General features: G+C 35.7%; 1 protein-coding gene across 7 annotated transcripts in view; it reads right to left on the bottom strand.

The window, feature by feature from the left end:
• Positions 1-18152, bottom strand: part of SMAD4 (SMAD family member 4) — a 59991-nt gene that overhangs the window by 5162 nt on the left and 36677 nt on the right. For 5 of the 7 annotated variants that reach the window (XR_006195550.1, XM_042911516.1, XM_042911517.1 and 2 more), the window contains exons 9-11: positions 13092-13275; positions 11616-11784; positions 1139-1277 (exon numbers count right to left, since the gene is read on the bottom strand). Coding sequence is in view for 5 of the 7 variants with exons in the window: in XM_042911516.1 (XP_042767450.1) it covers positions 1139-1277; positions 11616-11784; positions 13092-13275 (492 nt within the window). In the remaining 2 variants the exon portion in view is untranslated. Of the gene's footprint in view, positions 1-497; positions 611-1138; positions 1278-9932; positions 10043-11615; positions 11785-13091; positions 13276-18152 lie in introns of those variants that run through there. The other 2 variants (XR_006195551.1, XM_042911518.1) reach the window with 2 other exon arrangements.

Below are 18152 nucleotides of genomic sequence, written 5' to 3'. Positions count from 1 at the left end.
GAACCTTACTGTCTGTCTAAACAGCCTGGTTCAATGAAAGACATGACTAATAACGAGACAGTTAATAGTCCTGGTTCCACTAAGACTTCTTGGATGACCCAGATGATGTCTGTCTCTCAATTTCACAGTGTAACAGAGGTACCGTGCAATTACTCAATGGGGGCAGTAGATAAGAATGAGAAATTTAATAATAATTCTGGCCTCTTTAGTAAAAGCATGTTTATAACATCAACACTAGCAAATTAATGGTTTAGGTGCTCAAATTTTTTAAAAAGTCAAATTCTCTAAGGGAATATGCCTCATCTACCTCTACACTGTAAACTCCTGAACATAAGTCACAAAGGAGATTCTGCATCTAATTTTCCAGTCAGAACATACAGTCATATAGTCAGTCTCCATTCATCAATATCACAGTGAAACTAGTGGGAGGAGTCTGCATGTGCTGTACAGAAACCTGCAGGGCCGCTGCAGTTTCTTAGCCAGTGTGATTTGCTTACCACACTGAAGAGGTTAAGAACAGGGGTTGAATGAATCACTAGTTATGCCTTCAGACGTGGAAGATGGGTGCCACGTGTTTCCATCATAAAAGTCTATAGTCAGGAGTTTAACTCTGCAGTAAAAAATTCCCCATCAGTGTGAAACCTGGCACACAGTTCAATTTTACCCTAAAATTAAAAAAAAGTCTACAAGTTATCAAAATACCACCCTTACGTAAGTTTTCTCTCCATGCTTAGCGTACTTAAAAAAAAATTTGGAGAGGTACCTAATTCTGAACTTGAAATATGCTCTCCTTCTAGAATAAAGCCAAGCACATTGGTGATTACAACCCACCCTTGCTGGTGAGGCAGGAATTAAAAGCATCAACAAAAAAACAGGAGATTGATCAATATAATCTAACAATAACCCCCTTTCTCCTTTATCCCATACTCCCTTTTTGATACAAAAAGAATGAAGACAGTGTCCTAGACAAAGGACAACTATTACAGAAAAACAGTTTTTTACTAATTCAAAAATGTTATCATCCCAGTAAAAGAACACTTTAGTTTCCATTATTGCCTGAGGTAACTAATCAGCTGAGTGAATCAAGATAAAGTGCCAACTACTACACTTGACAACAAAGTATCAAAAGCATACTTACTGATAGCTGGAGCTATTCCACCTACTGATCCAGGGCCAGGGATGTTTCCTGCCACGGCGGCGGCCTGCGCAGCGGCTGCAGCTTGAGCAGTGGCCGCCTGCTGCTGCATCTGCCGATGACACTGACGCAAATCAAAGACCTTTAAACAAAAAGTGCAAGTTCAATGCTATGAGTCCATCAGAAGAGATTCTACCACACATCAAAAGCCAATGCAAAATCTATTTAAAGCTCATAGCTTCATTTAGCTCTCAGAATAATTAATTTAAAAACCTAAGTTTTTATGTCGATTACAGCTGGTGGTTAGAGAAGGGGACTGGAACTCAGCCTAAAGGTACACTTCACTATCAGCAGGGCTTGGGCTGCCACCGGCCTCTCCAGCCTTTATCTAGCTCAGCAAGGGTCAGTCACATTGTCCTTGTGAACAACCACCACTTGCATAAAATAAGCCACCCTTTCGTAACCAAACTGCTGAGAGTTCTCTTTAGGCTGAACTGATTGATGGCCTTGGTCACAGGGCCAACTTCTTTACCATTCTAGCTACTTGGAGGTGTGTAATAAATGGCACTGTCGCAATTTAAGAAAGAATCTATATTTTTTAGAGATGTATGCTTTAGTACACAGGAGCAAATTCACATAACATTCAGGACTTGTTTCAAAATACTTAAGAAATAAAGGAAAAAACGACAGCTCAAGCAAATGTAAAATGTTAACAACGACTGAATCTCAGTGATGGGTACACAGGATTTCATTAAACTACTTTTTCTCTGCTTTTCTGTATGTTTGATAATGCTCATCATTTAAAAAAAAGTTCAGCTTTGAATTCTGTCACTAATTAATTACATGGGCTAAATTAAATTTCTTAACCTCTCTAGAGTCTCAACTTACTTATCTATAAAATGGGAATGCTAAGTGTACATGCTTTTTCATAGAGTTTGTAAACTTGGCATAATATACATTAAGCTGTCAATAAATGTTACCTAATATTTTGGTTCTGGCCTCCCCTGCACCATTTACCTTTCAGGATGAGTTAAGGAGTTCCTAAGTAATCTCCGGGTGGTTTATCAGCCACACCAAGGGTTGGTTATGGGGATTGCCACTTTTACCCTTATCCTTATGAAAGTACTGACATGCTCTTTAAGTAAGCAACAGATTATGAATGATAAGCCATATCATCTTTCTAGTAAAAAACCAACTTCCTAAAATAATGTATTTGCTTTTAAAAAAAGCACTGAACAATCAGCAAACAGAGTGGTCATCTACAGAAGCTGTGGGAAAGGAAGACAAGGACAGAGTAGAAACAGGCTGTTCAATGCAAACTTTAATTTCAGAACCATGTGATTATATTCCTTATTCAGAGTAAATTAAATTTTTAATAAGTCCTCTTAGTATGCACAAAACCCAAATATGAGCAAGCATAATTATCCTTGGCAAGAAAAGATCAAATAATGCATAACATATGACTTTCTCAGATAAACAACAGGTTTAGAGCCCAAACCACCAATTTTCAGATGCCTAAAAAAGAAATTATGATTGTCTTTAATCATGGTATCTGGTACTAAAAAATAAGAACACACACGAACAATAAACACAACAATCCTCTCAAAATAGCAAATCACATTTCTATTTACTTACTTCTCTATTCAATGCCTATCTTCTGGCATCAATAAAGGACAAAACTTAAACTATCTCATTTTCTGAAGAGGTATGAATTTGTCAAATATATAGGTATGTAATATCCGGCCAAACTATAAGTTCCAAAAGACTTCAGGACAGAAAGCATGGCAGAGTTAGGTCTGAAAATGAGAAATTCCACTATGCCCAGAACAGAAACCACTGTTTTTTCAAGATTTCTGAAGAGTCCATTAGATTCTGAACTTTTCCACTGGGCTATGACCTCTCAGAAGACATTATGCAGCACAGCACAAAGCAGGAACTCAAATATTTGAAAAGCCAAATAGCTCTACAACCACTTTTTTTTTTAAGAAAGAAATTAATAAAACTTTTTATTTTAGAGCCGTTTTAGGTTCATGCTAAAATGAGCAGAAAGTAAAGAGAGTTGCCTGTCCCTACTCAAGTACTACTCAAGTACAACCTCCTCCAGCCCAGTGGTACATTTGTTACAGTCAATAAACCTACCAAAGTCATAGTTTACTTAAGGTTTCACTCTTGATTTTGTACATTTTAATGGGACTGGACAAATGTATGATGACATGTATCCAACACCTGAGTACCATACAGAGTAGTGTGAATGCCCTACAAATCCTCTGTGCTCTATTTATCCTTCCCTCCTTGCTCATCCCTGGAAACCACTGATCTTCTTACTGTCTCCATATTTCTGACCTTCCCAGAATGTCATGTAGTTAGAATCACAGAGTATGTAGCCTTTTCATATTGACTTCTTTCACTAAGTAATATGCATATAAGATTCCTATATGTCTTCTCATGGCTTGATAGCTCATGTTTTCTTAGGGCTGAACGATATTCCATTATGTGAATGTACCACAGTTTATCCATTCACCTACTGAAGAATATCTTGGTTGCTTCCAAGTTTGGGCAATTATTAAATTAGTAAATTAGTAAATCATTAAAGCTGCTATAAACATCCCAGTGCATGTTTCCGTGTGGGCATACGTTTTTAATTTACTTGGGTAAACACCAAGGACTCTGATTGTTGGATGATATGGTAAGAGTATGTTTAACTATGTAAGAAACTACCAACTGTCTTCCAAAGTGGCTGTACCATTATGCATTCCCACCAGCAATAAATGCGAGTTCCTGTTGCTCCACATCCTTGTTAGCATTTGGGGTTGTCAGCATTTTAGATTTTGGCCATTCCACTAGGTATATAATGGTATCTCATTGTTTTAATTTGCAATTCCCTAATAAAATATAGGGAACATATATATGATATACATATCATATATATGACATATATATATGATATACATATCATATATATGACATATATATATGATATACATACATGTATATACATATATACATATATATATATGATATACATATGCTATCTGTATATCTTCTTCAGTGAGGCATTTATTCATGTCTTTTACATATTAAAAACATTTTTAATGTTTATTTATTTTTGAAGGGAGGGGGCAGAGCACGAGTGTGGGGGGAGGGCAGAGAGAGAGGGAGACACAGAATCCGAAGCAGGCTCCAGGCTCCAAGCTGTCAGCACAGAGCCCGATGTGGGGTTCAAACCCACGAACCACAAGATCATGACCTGAGCTGAAGTCGGATGCTCAGCCAACTGAGCCACCCAGGCACCCCTACACATTTTTTAAAATATTTATTTTGAGGAGGGGGGGGAGGGAGGGAGAGAGGGAGAGGGAGAGAGAGAGGGAGAGGGAGGGAGAGAGAGAGGGAGAGGGAGGGAGAGAGAGAGGGAGAGGGAGGGGGAGAGAGAGAGAGAGAGAGAGAGAGAGCGAGAGAGCACCCACTCAAGTGGGGGAGGGGCAGAGAGAGAGGGAGAGAGAAAATCCCAAGCAGGCTCTGCGGCAATGCGGGGCTAAAACTCACCAACCATGAGATCACGACCTGAGCCAGTATCAAGAGTCGGATGCTTCACTGACTGAGCCTACCCAGGCACCCCCTGCACATTCAAAAAATCAGGTTGTTTTCTTATTGCTGAGTTTTAAAAGTTTTCTACATTTTAGATAACAATCCTTTATCAGATGTGTCTTTTGTAAATATTTTCTCCCAGTCTGTGACTTATCTTCTCATTTGCTTGACAAACTTTCACAGTTTTTAATTTTAATGAAGTGCAATCTATCAATTGTTTTTCATGGGGCACTTCTGGTGTCATACCTAAAGTCACCACCACACCCAAGGTCATCTACATTTTCTCTAATGTTCTCTTCTAGGAGTTTCATAGTTTTGTGTTTTACACTTCGCTCTTTACAACCAAAAAAAAAATTTTTTAAAACATCATTAACCAAGTATGGTACCTGTATAGTCTTACTGTCCAGGAGCAGGGAATATACCTTATAAATTCCTAGGGTTCAAATATGCTCTCAATGTACCCTCACCCCCATCATGAATCATTAAAAATAGCCAAAAGATCTTCACACACAGTTCCTTACAATGTTGTAAACAATCACAATTATGAATGTCTTAGCCTAAATCTATGCTAACACCAGCTACACATTATTATAGGTAACCACAAAAAATGAAATTTTATAATATTATCACTTTTATCTGCAGATGTAGAAATTATTTATTCAGCACTTCAGCAAATCCTTCCAGAGTAGATTTATGTAATTAAAGCATTCAAACCAGAACACTTCTAATTACTGGCTATACTGCCAGTAACTGAAACCTAACTAAAACCTGGGTTGCCTCTCTACTACTGTATCTGATCCATTAAACCGTAACAGATTTTATCTGTTTTACTGGATGCTAAAATTAAGGCTACCATTGAAATGTGACCATCTTCCTTTCAGAATCGGAGTTATTAATAAAGACAATTCAGAGGAATCAAAGTTTAAATATCCTTTTGGGCTCAGATCCAGGAGATATTTCTGATCACCACTGCTGACCTAATCAACTCCCTTCCTTCCATTTATTTAAGCACGCTTCCTGTGGTTACTCTCATATAAATTTATTACAAACCTATTACTTAAAGCTCAATGTCAACATCTTCAGAATACTTTCAACCAGGAGTCAAATTTTGACATTTTTCTATTATAAGGCTTAATTACAACACTCTCAGTTAGAATCAACACCAAGAAATAGCAACCCAGAAAGAGAAAGGGAATTGTGTTGTATATTGGGCATGTGAACATAAGACTTCATTAAAAATTTGCTAAGTTACCTGATCTGGAGGTAAGAATCACAATACATCGTAATTGGGAAATCAACGTAAGTGGGGATCATAATAATCTTCAACCTAGCCTACCTATGGTTTAGAAGCCTCCCCTAGCATTTATGTGTTCAAAACCAAATCTGACTCAACATCATCAGGGAAATGCAAATCAATAACCATCACAATGAGATAACACTCTACACCCATTAGGATGGCTAAAATACAAAAGATAGATGATAAGTGTTGATGAGACTGTGGAGAAATTGAAAGCTTCCCACACTGCTGATCAGAATGTAAAACAGTTTAAGTCACTCTGGAAAACAGTTTGGGAGTCCCTCAAAATGTTACGCAGAGTTACCTAATGATCCCGCAATACCTCTCTTAGGTATATACCCAAGAGAAATGAGGACATACATCACATAAGACCTTGTACACTAATGTTTGTAGTAGTATTATTCATAATATAGCCAAAAAATGGAAACTCCTATATCCATCAACTGAAGAATGGATAAATAAGATGTGGTATATGGAATATTATTCTGCCATAAAATGAATGAACTACACATGTCTGCTATGTGGATGAAGCTTGAAACATTATATCTAATGAAAGCAGTCACAGAAAAGGTGCTTGGGTGGCTCAGTGGATTAAATGTCCAACTCTTGATTTCAGCTCAGGTCATAATCTCACAATTCGTGACACTGAGATGTGCGTCAGGCTCTGTGCTGACAGTGCAGAGCCTACTTGGGATTCTCTCTCTCCCCCTCTCTCTGCCTCTCCCCTGCTCATGCATGCATGCTTTCTCTCTCTCAAAATAAACGTTTTAAAAAAAGACAGAAAGAAGTCACAGAAGACCACACTATTCGAATTCATTTATACAAAATGTTCTGAATAGGCAAATCTATAGAGAAAGTAAATTAATGGTTGTTTAGGGCTGAGAGAAATGGGGGATTGAGAAATGATAACTAAAGGGTGCAGGGCTTCTTTGTAGACTGATGAAAATGCTCAAAAATTGATTGTGATGATGGCTGCATAACTATGTGGATATATTTTTAAAAATCACTGAACTGTACAATTTAAATGGACGAATTACATGGTATGTGAGTTATATCTCAATATCTTAATAAAGCTATTTATTAAGATATTATCTTAATATCTTAAAATAGCTATTTAATAAAGCTATTAAAAAACCTGACTGCCCAGATAGTGGGATTAAGCCTGGCATCAGCCTTCCGGTGCTGGGTGTGGAGTCTGCTTAAGATTCTCTCTCCCTCTTCCGTTGCCCTTACCCCCCTCGTTCTTCCCGCACATGTGCTCTCTCTCAAAAACAAAACAAAACGGAACAAAACAAGACATCTTACTTTTGAGAGCAAAACAACAAGGCCACTTAGAACTCAAACATTTGCTTCATTTAAACCTTGTAAAATGACATTTCATTACATCAGATTTTCATGAATGAAAGAGGACTATAATGTCATGAAAGATGAAGGGGGAAAAAATCAACATATTAGGAGAAAAGAAACTTCACAATTTAGCTCTAGCTTCTTGATTTATAAAATGAAAGAATGGCTCTCCAAACTCATGTTTTCCTCATTTTAATTAAAAAGAGAAAAATGTGTTTGTGTGTGTGTATGCATGTTTGGGGGGATAGGGAGAGGTGTATTCCCAATGTGTGGGTCCTCCTTCCAGAGGTTCATGTTATTTGCATATAACTGACCCCAGTAATATCATCTCTGGTGAGAATCAATAAATCTAAACAGCATTATACAGATCCTCTAGTTATCATTGCCTAAAAAATTAGTAAATTAAGAACATGCCAATAGTTAGACTTAGGGTATATTTGTATGTCCTTCTTTCTAGCTAATAAGATTCTTTTGAAGAACAATAATATGCTTGGTAAGCAGAAATCATTCTTTTAAAATCTTAAACAGTTAATATGATAAAAACAGGATATTGTTTTTTACTCCACTAAAATGTCCCACAAGACTGTTATTTATTGTTCACAGCAAAAGCCTTAGATTACTTTGAATATCTATCCATTGACAGTGGTTTATCAAGTGATGATATATCTCATACCTTAGGAGCTTTTCAAGAGCCATTTGTACTAAAACAGAGATGTTACACTTATTTGACAATCCTAAAAAAAATTACTTTAATTGTAGGAGTCTACATTTTTTTAAGCTCAAATGTTTTAAAATGACCCTATATCAAATAAACTCATAACTCTTGTCTGACACATAGTATATAATTAACACATAGTTCCCTGTCCATTTGCTGCAAATTATTCAAGTAACCCAGAGATTTCCAAGTCAAGATGGATGAGTAAGTATACATGAACACTTTTTTCTCTCTGCTATAAGCACATACAAAGGGTAGAACAATTATTAAAGATATATATCCCTTAAGCCAATCATAAAATTCACATAGAAATACAAAGAGTGGTCAATAGTCAATCCTGAGAAAGGACAAAGTTGAAAAACTCATACTTCCCAACTTCAAAACTTACCATAAAGCTAGAGTAATCAAGTCAGAGTAGTACTGTCATAAGGATTATATACGTATGTGTGTGTATGTGTGTGTGTGTGTGTGTGTGTGTACATATACGTATATATATATATATGTATGTGTGTATATGTATATATGTGTGTATATATACACATATATACATATATGTATGTATATATATGTACATATGTATAATTGTGTGTGTGTGTGTGTATATATATGTATGTATATATGTATATAAACACAGATATAGCACAGAAATAAGCCTTTACGTTCAAGGTCAACTGAATTTCACCAAAGGTGTCAAGATAATTCATAAGAGAAAACACAGTCTTTTCAACAAATGGTTGCCAGAACTGGATATTCCAATTCAAAAGAATAAAGCTGGATCCCTTCCTTATACCATAAACACAAATTAACTCAAAATGGAGCACAGACCTAAAATAAAAGCTAAAACTATAAAATACTTAGAAGAAAACACAGAAGTAAATCTTCATGACTTTGGATTAGGTAATAGTTTCTTAGATAAGACGCTGAAGGCAAAAGCTACCAAAGAATAGATAAGTTGAACTACATCAAAATTAAAACCTTTCATGCTGCAAGTCATATCACCAAGAAAGTGAAATGAAGAACAAGCCAAAGAATTGAAGAAAATATACACAAATCATGTATCTTATAAGGGACTGATACCCAAAATATATAAAGAACTCTTATAACCCAGTAACAAAATGACAAAGAACCCAATTTAAAAATGGGCCAAAGATCTGAATAGATATTTCTCCAGAGAAGATATACAAATGGCCAATAAACACATGAAAAGATGTTCAATATTATTATCAATTAGGGCAAATCAAAACCACAATGAGATACTACTTCACATCCACTAAGATGGCTAAAATAGATAACAAGTGTTGATGAGAATACAGAGAAATTAAAACTCTCATATATACATTGCTGATGGAAATGTAAGATGGCATGGCAACTTGGGAAATAGTCTGTCAATCCATCCAAAAACGCTGAACATAGTTACCTTATAATCCAGCAATTCTACTCCTAGGTATATATCCAAGAAACTGAAAACATACATCTACCTAAAAACCTGTACGTGAATGTTCAGAGCAACATTATTCGCAATAGCCAAAAAATGGAAATAATCCATGTGTCCATCAACTGATGATGGATAAACAAAATCTACAGTGGAGAGCAGGGACTAAAGACAGGAGGTACTTGGGTACCAAGATCAAAAAAAGAAGGTGTAGAGGTTAGTAATTTAACTTCTTAGAATAATAAGGAAAGATACAATAGCCAGGCTCTCTGAGGTCTACAACTGGGCACTTGCCCATAAACCAAGTGCTGGTAAAATACTCTGACAGCTAATTCAGAAATGCACCTAGGAATAAAATTCTTGCCCATGGCAGAGATAAGCAACAGAAACCTATGCAATAGGAATTAGGCCCTGAGCATACCTGGGGATTGGAACTCAATTTCCTCATGGGACAAAATTCCTCTACCTCCTAAATATAAGAATTGGTTCTGAGATGTGGATCCCAGGGTGCCAGACTAAGGCAAAACTGCCCTATAGGGAGAAGCAATAACAGGGAGGAAAAAAAATAAAAAGAATTAATTCTCTCAAGACAAATTTGCCAACCAATATAAAATAGACTGCAAAGCATACGAGGAAATCCAACACCACTTAAAAATAACAATAAAGCACAAATAACTAAAATTCCTTGTGAAGAAACTGGAAAATGCAAGTGAAGATAATTCCACCTCCCAGAGACAATTCCTGGTAAGACATTGTACACACCATTGACTTGTGGGTATATATATAAACGAATACAAATATCCTATGTAATGTTTAACAGATCATATTCTATGTATTGTTTAACAACTGACATTTCCACATCATAAATATCCTATCAATAAATGTATTTCAATATTTTATTGTTCTATTCTATTCCATTGTTCTAACAGATCAAAACTATAAATGGTTCTCTACTGTCATGACTTAACATTACTGTTAAATTATTGGAAATTACTGTTAATTTCAGAAGGTGTGATAAATAGCATTGTGATTATGTCTTTTAGAAATATTTATCAATTAGCAATTCGTACGAGAGTATTTTATGAGTGAACTGAAAGAATATTTGGAAATGGCTTTAAATTACTAGAGAAAAAAAAGTAAAGTGGTAAGCACAATAAAGGTTGATAGAATGCTGATAATTGTTGAAGCTGGATGAGGGGTACATGAAGGTTTCTTATTTTCACTCTACTTGATAATATTTAGAAATTTCATTATAAAAAAAAGTTTCATTATATAGATCCCTATATCCTTTAACTGAAAATGAGATATTGGGTTTGTTGTTGTGAGGCAAACAAGCAATTCCATTTCTGTATACACTATTTGACTATATTATTTGTATGTTCAGGAATTTCCTGGAAATAAGTGATGAGTTATACAGTTAATTCCACTAATTTACAATAGCCAACAATGAAGATGCTTAGGATGACTGTACAAAATCTGAAATTAAAAATATATTTAGCCTTTCTAATTCCAACTTTCTTTCAAAAAGAGTGTTTTATGTTATAAACCAAAATTGAAATGGGTTGAATAGGTAATAAATGATAAACACTTCAGGCTTAATATGTAAAACAATATAATATATATCATAATAAACAATAGATAAATGTTCATTTAATGCACAAAATTACATTTAATAACCTGGTATTGAAGAATTTTTCATTTCTCAGGTTCTTAATTTGAAAAGCTATTTATTTTAGAATTCCCCTCCATACAATCCTGAAGATTGGCTAAGATAAAATTCTAGGTCTGAGTTTTACATACTTTATAAATCAAAGGAATACAAATTTGGAGATTTCGCTCAATATTTTCAAGAGCTTGTGTATTACTGTAAAACAAATTTATTAATAAACAAATTTATTAATAAATAATAGGGCATGAATGCAACCATAAAACTCAATAGGCAATAACATCAATAAATGCCCCAGGAAATATGTTTTATACGCAAATATCACTTCTGATTGTTTAATACGTAAAAGACATTTTTCTACTGCCCCCACCTCCATCTCAATTCTTTTAACAATAGAGCTTTCTAAGTCTAAAATATTTGAGTAAGACTGTAACTAACCTTTATATATGCACTTGGGTAGATCTTATGAACAGCATCTCCAGGTGCACGGCCCGCTTCTCTGTCTAAGTAGTAACTCTGCACAAAGACTGCATGGTCGCTAAGGCACCTGACCCAAACATCACCTTCACCTTTACATTCCAGCTGCACACCTTTGCCTATGTGCAACCTTAGGAAGAAAAAGGGAATCACATTTTGTTTGGATAAGTATTTAAAAATAAGTTTTGGTTCAGATTATATTGCACACCCAATATTAAAAAAAAAATTTTTAATAAAAGACATTATATTACACCATAACTGAAAGCCATTATTAACATTCTTGTGTATTTCCTTTTTTAAAATATCTTATTCATATAAAATAACGATGAGCATATACATAATGTTTACTACCTGCCGAATACTTAACATAAATCCTCACTTAACCTTTACAATTCAGTAAGGTAGATACCATTAAACCCATTTTATAAATGTTGAAACTAAAGCTTATAAAAGCATATAGTTACACTGTCCAAGTCAACAGCTTCTAGCTACATGTGACTATTTAAATTAAACTAATTATAAAATTCAGTTAATCATATGAACCATATTCTAACTGCTCAATAGCTATGTTTTAATGTAGGCAGTGGCTACTGCAGTGAACAGCACAGATATAAACTATCTTCTTCATTACAGATAATTCTATTAGCATCAGCTTAGAGAGTAATTCACCAAAGTCACATAGCTAGTGATAGAACCATGAGTACATACTTATGCACATATATACTTCCTTAAAGAGTTGAGATCATAAAGTGCCTAAAACTCTTATATTTTCCTATAATATTTCATCTTAAGCATTTACATTTGATACATAAACCTTTAATTAACATTTTAATGACTACATAAAAAATGAAAGTTCATCAAAATTTACTTAAGCATTACCCTTTATCATTTTTCCAACATTATAAATAATATTTACAAAAACATCCTCATTTTACATTACTTCCTCTCAACAGATTTGTAGAAATAATATATGATCAGAGGAAATAAAAATTAGTTTTCAAAGTGGATACCAAAAGGTCTAGTTTACTATTCAAAACATAGAAACGTCATTAACTTAAACAAGAATTTTTATTATATCTTAAATAACAAACATCCACAATTATACTGCAGTGCTTACAAATTTTCTGACTTTTTAAGATGATCTTTACTTTTTTGTCTATATTCAAAATCTTGTAAGTCTACATTGAAAAACAGAACTTAGAATACATGACAATGGGGGCGCCTGGGTCGCTCAGTCGGTTAAGCGTTCGACTTCGGCTCAGGTCGTGATCTCACGGCTCCTGAGTTTGAGCCCCACAGAGCCCTGTCTCCCTCTCTCTCTGCCCCCCCCCCCCCCGCTCTCTCTCTCAAAAAGTAAATAAACATTAAAAAAATTTTGAAGAATAAATGACAATGTACTATATTCAATTTTTAAAATAACTATACAGTCAACAATACCTTGCTCTTTCAATGGCTTCTGTCCTGTGGACATTCGAGAGTTGACCCAAGCAAAAGCGATCTCCTCCAGAAGGGTCCACATATCCATCAACAGTAACAATAGGGCAGCTTGAAGGAACCTTAAATGTCTCTCCAACTTGAACATCCATTTCAAAGTAAGCGATGGAACACCAATACTCAGGAGCTACAGAGGATAAACAAGAGAACACCTACCCATGTAAGATACAAAGCATTCACTTTCACTTAAGACAAAGCTTTTCCTAAAAGAAAGGGTGAAGGGAAGAGACAGGCATTTGAAAAGCACCCAAAAGAATTTGATGAAAATGACAATGTATTAAAAAGTAGGCACTTCCAAGGCACCTGGGGGGGCTCTGACGGTTAAACACCTGACTTCAGCTCAGGACATGATCTCACAGTTTGTGTGTCAGGTTCTGCACTGACAGCTCAGAGCCTGAGCCTACTTGGGATTCTGTATCCCCCTCTGTCTCTCTGCCCCTCCCCTGCTTGTGCTTGCTCTCTCAAAAATAAACAAACATTAAAAAAAAAAAAGTAGACACTTCCATGTCTTCCATTTTTCAGCTCAGTGCCTAGCATTCTTGAAACTGTAGTCATTTTTAAAATCTGGACATTGGTTCTTACCTCAAAGGACACAGCCAACTAGGAATTTAAAGAATGGAAGTAATTAGAATCTAAAATAAATTATTTTATCATAGTGTTTCATTTGGCTGCATATATTTTTCTACGTAGTCTAACTTGTATTTTTTTAAAACACACTGACTCTAAGACATATTCCAGGGAAGTGTTCTTAAGTAACATCAATTTATGGCATATTTGTATAGATCCCTAATTGAGAGGGCATAAGCAAGTCAGCCATCCCAGACTAGAGTCAAGGTTAATCACATTCCACTACACAGTTGCTCTGGATAGGAATTCTCAACTGTCTCTTGATTGAAAGGTCGTTTTTGGTGAAGTCAATTGATGTTAACTACTACAATTTTAACTCTGAAGATGTATTCAGTGTATTCATTTAAGCAACGATAAATGATTTAAAATAATTTTAAATGGGATTGGGAAAAAAGGCACTACTTGGTTTGATTTGCAAATATAGTTGATCGAGTATTTCTAATTTTTGTTTGAATACAATTATTAGAGACAACATAAATGGAAATTATTTGGTTTTCCTTTAACTAACAATTTATAGGGTATCTAGGAATTATTCTAATTTTTTTTAATGCTTATTTATTTTTGAGAGAGACAGAGACAGAGTGCAAGCAGGGGAGGGGCAGAGAAAGAGGGAGACACAGAACCTGAAACAGGCTCCAGGCTCCGGGCTGTCAGCACAGAGCCCTACATGGGGCTCAAACTCACGAAACCTGAGATCATGACCTGAGCTGAAGTCAGACGCTTAACTGACTGAGCCACCCAGGCACCCCTCTAGAAATTATTCTAGGCATGGCATACAACGGCAATAAACAGGACCGCTACTGTCCCTAATCTCATGGAAATGCAGAGGCAAATAAGGAGACAAATGAGTAAGATGACTCAGGTAATGATAAATACTGTAAAGAAAATAAAATGGGGTGTGGAACAGAAGATGATTGGAAAGAATCCTTCAGGCTAGAGGGCAGGGGTACATCCTATCTGAAAAGATAAACTTTGAAAGACCACGTATTTATGTAAAGACTGTGAGCAGAACACTTCAAGAAGAAAGCAAATGATGTGCTCTCTTCAGCAGCACATATACTAAGAAGAAAGCAAATGCAAAGGCCCTGGAATAAAAAAGGATTTGACTTATTTAAGGGGGAAAAGGCCACTGCCACTTACTAGAGAATGAAAGCTTTCTTTAAAAAAAAAAAATTTTTTTTAACATTTATTCATTTTTGAGAGACAGAGAGAGACAGAGCATGAGCAGGGAAGGGGCAGAGAGAGGGAGACACAGAATCCGAAGCAGGCTCCAGGCTCCAAGCTGTCAGCACAGAGCCCAACACAGGGCTTGAACTCATGAACTGTGAGATCATGATCTGAGCCGAAGTCGGATGCTCAACCAACTAAGTCACCCAGGTGCCCCTGAAAGCTTTCTGCTGATAAACCAATTATTGATCCGCTTCTCAATGCCCTTTATGAACTCTGACTCATCTAAAATTTGCAGCAATAAAACTTTCAACAATCTATAAAGATACTTGGAATGACAAAACAATAGATCTTCTCAAACTCCCAAAATATCTTAAAATGAAGTATGACAGACATTTCAAATATATTTTCAAAAATCTTGTAAAATCTATGTATCTAATTGCTTTTCAAATGTTGTCAAGGGGGTGCCTAGGTGGCTCAGTAGGACTGAGCGTCCAACTTCGGCTCAGGTCATGATCTCGCGGTTCCTGGGTTTGAGCCCCATGTCGGGCTCAGCTCAGAGCCTGGAGCCTGCTTCGGATTCTGTGTCTCTCTCTCTCTCCCTGCCCCTCCCCCCCTCTCACTCTGTCTCTCTGTCTTTCAAAATTAAACATTTAAAACAAAAAACAAAAAAACAAAAATGCTGTCAAGGAAGAAAGTACTTTTCAACTAAGAATTAATAAAACAGACCACATGAAGATGGTGATTCAAAAACTTAACTTGAAATGTTTTGCCACACAGATCAAATTAACTAATCACAAATACTTAAATTTCTTTAAATATGTTTGGTTATCATTAAACTTGAAAAGTAGTGATACACTGAAGTCCCCTCTTAAAAAAACAGTTTGAAATATTTATGAAGTTATTCTTTATAGGAAACATTCCATTATGCTATGAACCAAAAGCCTCAGCAAACGTAACTGGCAGGTATATTGGTTGAAGCTAAAACTAAAGAGGTTGTGTTAAGATAAGTTAACAACTACCCAATGTTTTGGAAGCAAAAAAAACAGTAACAGCACTTAAAAGAGGTCTTTACACAGTCCACACAGTAAATTCTGTTACAAACAATGCCCAGAAGTCATGAATGTCTATAATGCTCAGTAAAAAATAAGGCGGAAGGACATGCATTTCCTAGTTCATACTGAAGAACACTATCCAGAAGTAAAGTTTCATGGTGAGCAACCTTTTTCCATGAGAGTCAATTTACGGGAGAAAAAGAGAATTGTATAATCTCCATGTTTAAATAAGAAAAAAGATACTTTTATCATCATGAACTGTAATATCTGCAACTGCACTTAAACCTTATTTTATTTCCCAGTTGCCAAAGGGGTTTTCATTTACCTAATTATCTCAGATACCACACAGCAATGATGGTTACATAAAGCTGCATATCTGAATAGGTTTAGTATGAGTTGATCTCCTGCTACTGGGAAGAAGTATTTTAAGAAACTTGAAGTAAACAGAAACTGGCATCAGAACTGCACACCATTGATCAGGGAAGAAAAACGACGATCTGTTAAGAGATTATTAAGGCCTAAGAAAGGAGGAAGGAGGTTACCATCTAGGAGGACAGAGAGAACCAGAGGTAATCTAAGAGGGTTCCAGAGAACTTGGCAGTCCTGGGATACAGTATATAATGTGGAAAACTTTCCACTCTCAATTTGCTAATTGAGTAATAAACAGGAGTAAGGAATAAGAAGCACTCATTAAGACTTTTTAGATCCTGGGGCGCCTGGGTGGCTCACCTGGTTAAGCATCCAACTCTGGATTTTGACTCAGGTCATAATCTTATGGTTTGCGAGTTCAGGCCCCACATTCAGCTCTGTGCTAACAGTGCAGAGCCTACTTAGGATTCTCTCTTTCTCTGCCCTTCCCCTGCTTGTGCTCACACTCTCTCTCTCTTTCAAAATAAATAAACTTAAAAAAAAAAAAAAAAAAAAAGACTTTCTAGATCTCTCTTTGCTCTTTTGCTCCAAGGATCAAATGCCATATAAATGATAAGCCTGCAGCTTCTCAAAACTAGTATTAACAGCAGGATGTAATTAGAGAGAACATTCTTAATATCCCAACAACACCTACCAAGATGGAGTGGGATTATTAACGTGCTTGCTCATTTGATACTTTTAGCTCCTTGTTGCTGAACTAGTGAAGTTGAGCTGGTCTCATGAAGCCTATGGACTGCTCATTACTGGCCAGAGAAAAGGTTTTTATTTATTTATTTTTTAATGTTTACTTATTCTTTGGAGGGGGGGGAGGGCAGAGAGAGAGAGAGATGGAGACAGAATCCAAAGCAGGCTCCAGGCTCTGAGCTGTCAGCACAGAGCCCAACGTAGGGCTCAAACCCACAAACTGTGAGATCATGACATGAGCCAAAGTTGGACGCTTAACCAACCGAGCCACCCAGGCGAGAGAAAAGGTTTTTAAAAGACTGAGTTAGCAACCTGAATTTTTTTTTTTACAATATAAGAACTTAGCTAAATATTTTTTATAATGGAGAAATGTATTATAAAGCACAGTTTATCAAATAAATGTTATTCAATTACACTGGGAAATATAAGTCTCCAAGGCATTATCTTCAATTTCTGACAGCAAGTAATTCAAGAAGTTAAAAACTTGGTTAAAGTGCCCAAGAGACTCATTATGAATTATTTCTTTTATTATTTAGATCTGAATGAGATGCCCTAGGAGAATCTTTTATCTACACGTAAAGACTCTCTCTTGAATGGTAGAGAGTTCCAAACTACTAAAATATAACCTGAATTTGGAAATCTGTCAATTTTGAATCCATTTGTGAATTACCAAAACAACTTCAAAGACACTGAGGAAACTCACTTTAATTTGCAATTAATATTTAATTGGATGAATATTAAAGAAAAAGCTTTTGTTTTAAGAAAAAGCAAAAACAAAGTTAATCCATAAAAAAGAAATAAAATGACTAACCTTGCCCAAAATTTTTTTCGACTTAGTTATCAAAGTCAAAGCATAAAAATTAGCAAGTATATGGCCTACCTGAAATCCTTAATACCAAGGTAATGACCAATACTAATTATTTTCATTTTCTACAATTTATATTACATCTATGTCTGAAAGCATGTATGTAACTGTCCTCAAAAATCATTTCGCAGGGCTCCTGGGTGGCTCAGTTGGTTAAGTGTCCAACTTTGGCTCAGG

The sequence above is a fragment of the Panthera leo genome, chromosome D3 (assembly GCF_018350215.1).
Source record: "Panthera leo isolate Ple1 chromosome D3, P.leo_Ple1_pat1.1, whole genome shotgun sequence".
Taxonomy (NCBI): Eukaryota; Metazoa; Chordata; class Mammalia; order Carnivora; family Felidae; genus Panthera; species Panthera leo.
Note: the sequence above shows the minus strand (reverse complement) of the source record. Positions and strands in the feature narration are given on the sequence as shown.